General features: G+C 36.6%; 1 protein-coding gene across 1 annotated transcript; it reads left to right on the forward strand.

The window, feature by feature from the left end:
* Positions 1–674: 674 nt before the first annotated feature.
* LOC148203807 (uncharacterized) lies at positions 675–2,130 on the forward strand. The gene is made up of 3 exons (XM_088107763.1): positions 675–1,332; positions 1,441–1,575; positions 1,901–2,130. Exons 1-3 carry the CDS (start codon positions 675–677, stop codon positions 2,128–2,130), a joined length of 1,023 nt encoding a protein of 340 aa, XP_087963889.1.
* The last annotated feature ends 2,563 nt before the right edge of the window (positions 2,131–4,693 follow it).

A 4,693-nucleotide genomic window follows, 5' to 3' on the forward strand; every position in this document is an offset into this window, starting at 1 on the left:
ACGCTTCGGTTTCTATGAAACCGAAGCATATAAAAACGCAGTGACATTTCCGTAAATGTGACGAAGTTATATGCCTCGGTTCACTAAAAACCGAAGCATAAAAGCCCTACTGAAAGGAATAGGCATCGGTTGTACACTTAACCAATGTAGACTGAAACGTAGGATGTTATTGCCTCGGTTGTATACTTAACCGAGTTAATATCATTTAGTTAATTTCACAAACGCAGACATGGTTTCAAATTAGTCTCTCAACATCTATAACTACATTATTTATTTCTTAACAACAAAAAAACAAATTAGTCTCTCAACATCTATAACTAATACAAAAAACGTGTCATGAAAAGCTTATGATATATCAGAGCACAGTGCAAATTACTTTATACGGAATTAAATAAATGTAATACTATACATAGCTTATAATTACATGCAACTCTATATACATATATGACAGTTCTATATTGTTCCGTACTTCTTATTTCAGACCGTAACACCCAATTATCAGAAAGTAACCTTTCACACTTGAAACTTCTATATATATATATATATATATATATATATATATATATATATATATATATGAGTCTTTCACCAATCCATCTTCGCATCCAAACTCCACTGCCAACAGCTCTCATTCTACTCCAATCTTACATTTTCTCCCAAACATCTATAACATTATGGCATCGGCGAACTTTCCACCATCTTCATCATTGCAATTCATCGATGAACAACCTTTGATATTAGATAATGTTGATGACTTCAGCATCGATGATGAATTAGACAACATACTTGAAGATGACAACAACGACGACCACATCACACAATCATCTGCACATGTCATTCTAGAGTTGAATGAACGTATGCAGTTCCAGTCAAAGGACGAAACTATTGCTACAATCAAACATTATCACATAACCAACGGTTACAAATACACCATCATTGAATCGAAGCCCAACATTTATGTTACTCGTTGTGTGGAATATCACAACGGTTGTCAATGGCGTTTGAGGGCAGCTTATAGCAAAGTCCGTAAATATTGGGAAATCAAGAATATCGACGGACAACATTCGTGTTTCTCAACCATACTATCTCAAGATCATACAAATCTTGATAGTACTCACATTGCCGCGATCATATCAAATTCAGTCCAGACAAACCCATCCATTCCAATCAAGAGTTTGATTGCAGATATTAAAGCTCGATTTGGATATTCTGTGTCATACAGAAAAGCTTGGATCGCTAAACAAAAGGCTCTTGCTATGGAGTTTGGAGACTGGGAGGACTCTTATAACCACATGTCGAGGTGGTTGCATGCCGTCAAGGATTCAAACCCAGGTACAATTTTACAATGCACTGGTTCTCCAGTGCAGATTGATGGATAAACCGACAATAATTGCTATATTATGGAAAGAGTTTTCTGGTCTTTCGGTCCTTGCATACAAGGATTCAAATACTGTAAACCCATTCTCCAAGTTAATGGTACATTTCTAACGGGTATATATCATGGAACTTTGCTCACGGCCATAGCTCAAGATGGCAATAGAAATCTTTTCCCATTGGCCTTTGCCATTGTAGAAGGTGAGACAAAGGAGGCCTTGATATGGTTCTTTCAACTACTTCGAGAACATGTTTGCCATCAACAAAATATTTGCATCATCACTGACAGAGGAAAGGGTATTCTATCGGTCTTAAGATCGGAAGAAGTTGGTTGGGAACAAGATGATTTGAACTCTGTTTATTGCATACGTCATCTAGCATCCAACTTCAACAACAAATTCAAAAATCATGACCTCAAAAAACAATTCATCAATTTAGGTACTACTACAAACATTCTTAATACACTTTTACTTTTATAATTTTTTAACATTATTCTAAAATTTATTTATTCATTACGTTATTACAGCTTACAAGGTCAAGCAACCAACTGTGACGGCAAAACTTACTGCACTAAGAAACCAATACCCACAACAAGTTGATTGGATAGATAAAATCCCATTACAAAAATGGTCTCAGGCTTTTGATGGAGGGAGAAGATATGGACATATGACCACTAATCTTGCTGAGTGCACCAACTCCATTTTAAAGGAAGCACGTTCATTACCAATATGTGCTCTCATCAGAAAAACATTTTAGAGGACACAATCATGGTTTGTTGAACGAGGATTAAAGGAAAACTGTATGCTACAAGCAGGCCACCAATTTCCTGAACAAATCCTTGACATCATTAGGAAAAATCAACCACAATCTGCACTTTGTCATGTTCATCGCTACAACCGTGAAAATTCTGAATTTGATGTTTAGGAAATTTCAACACCTCACCACTATCGCCCTGTTCCACTTTCCTATAAGGTCAGCCTAAATGAATGGTGGTGTGATTGTGGTCACTTCCAGGCTACTCGTGATGGAAACCCATTTAGGGCATTCCATTCAAAGGAGTATCAACTTAAGCTAAGGCTAAGAAAGGGAAGTGAAGATGGATTGTTAAAGACTCATTCTTAATTTTCTTTCTCTAAGTCTTAGTAGGATTCTCTTTAATATGTTTATATGTGTTTTGTAGGGTCTAATAAAGCTAGGAGATCATGGATCAACTAGCCAAGAAACTTGATAAATCAAGAAACAAGGAAACATCAAGAATGAAGAAGCAAGCCAAATCTTCACTTAGAGGAATGTTGGAATCTTCACTTGGATCCATAGTAAGCTGCTTTGGAAGCCCACATGAGTCACATTCCAACCAGCAGCTTGGTTGAAGTTGAAGAAAGCCTAGTGCTCAGCAGATGAGGGTTTGCGCCCAGCGTCAACAAATGCACCAGTTGCCACTCACGTTTCTTCACCAGCTTCTTGTTTGATAGGCCACGTAGCCACTCACGTTTTCTTTCCACTTGCACAGCTGGCCCTTGCATCATAGTTAACGTTGTAGACGTGAACCAGGAGCTTGGTTTCTCCTTTAAATACATTGCTCCATTGGTTGTAACGGACCTTTGATTTGAATGAAGAATTGTTTTCTGTTGATGCTGTCCAGAACTTTCTTCTTGTTGAAGGTCACCAAGAGAGAGCTTGAGAGTTTCCTCTAGCCTCTCTCCCTAGCTAGGCTCCATTACTAGCAAATCTCCACCAATCTGCATCCCATTCAGCACCCAAATCTCTGCCTTCATTCCATTTTCTCCATCACATCTTCATCAGTTTCTCATCACCGAATCATCCATTCTTCCTCTGGTCATCATCATCATATTTCATCTCTTTCCGCTGCAACCAAATGATGCTCATCCTTCTTTCCAGTTCAAATTCCAGAAGCTCCTAGAAGAAGTTCCGTTGATTCCATCTTGCACCAGAATCAGCTGGATCCTTCTTCCATCAAGTGGTATCAGAGCTTAGGTTCTCCACGCACCAAGGAGCTAAGCATTTCTTCTCATTCTGCAATTTAATTCTGCTGAATTCCATCTCTGTTTCTGTTTTCTGTTTCTGTTTTCTGTTTCTGTTTTCTGTTTCTGTTTCAGTTTTTGTTCTTTTAATTCTGCTTCTGTAATTCTGTTCCAGCCTTTAATTCTGTGTTCTTACAGTGTCTTATGTCCATCTTTCATTTTAAACGGTGAATTTTATTTGTTTGAGTCATTTCCAGCTTTAATTTTAAATTTCAGTGTTGTCTTGGTCATGTGCAAGTGAATATTGCAGTTTTAAATTCTGTCTCTGCTTTGGTATTCTTTTCTGCTGGTTTAATTCGTTTTTCTTGAGTTCAAGTGCTAGATAAACTATATATCAACCAATAAAGGCAATGAGAATTTGTTCTAGCCTTGGTGATACAAGTTAAAGCACTAGAAATCCATTTTGATTTCAAATCTGTGTTGAACTCTGCTGTAGAATTTCAATTCTGTTTTTAAATCATGAATCTGTTTCCAGTTGATTTCTTTTGATTCTAGTGCTTTATACAAATTTGGTTGATGATATTGAATGATGCTAAAAGTGTAGCAGACCATTACAAGCAATGAAATGCAATTTGCATAGCTTGGTTGCTCACAATTAATAGCATTCCACTGTTTCAGCTTTTAATCCAAGCTTTTCACCGTGCTAAGTTTCTTTGAATTGTCCAATCTGAGTTTGCTCATGCTAAGCATCTCAATTCTAGCTTAGTTCCATAGAGTAACATCATCTTGAGTCAATTTCTTTGTTGTCCATTCTTGATTCCTTGAAATCTGATTTCTGATGGTATTTTTGGTGCATTTTTGCTTCATAAATAGGTTATAGCAAGGGTGAATTGTTGAATCTTGCTATTTCTGTGCATTTACAACGCTTGAGCAAGTTTAAATTGTCATTTGAAAGTTGTTTGCACTGTTCATTTGGTCATTTTCCAGCTTATATGCAGATTTGCCTTTTAAACCTTCAAATTGTGTTTTTAAATGGAAGTGAACTAGTGATTTTGCATTGAAGTATGTTTCTGATTGGTTTAACAGTTTGGACATGCTTAAATTCATTATACAAAGTTGTTTGAAGAAGAAATTCAGCTGTTGAATCACTTCCACACAGTTTTGGGTTTAAAACCACAAAATCAATCCAATTTTTCTGGTGTAGAGTTGAAAACTGAATCTGTTTTGATGAATGTGCTTTGAAATCCAATTTGGCTTGCAGCAATACCTGGTTCAGTGATTTAAAATAGAATTAAATGGTTAAAAGAAGAAAAGAAAAGTGTTAAAAGGGATTCTGA

Source organism: Vigna umbellata, chromosome 2, assembly GCF_029865625.1.
Source record: "Vigna umbellata cultivar VRB3 chromosome 2, Vumbellata_1.0, whole genome shotgun sequence".
Lineage (NCBI taxonomy): Eukaryota > Viridiplantae > Streptophyta > Magnoliopsida > Fabales > Fabaceae > Vigna > Vigna umbellata.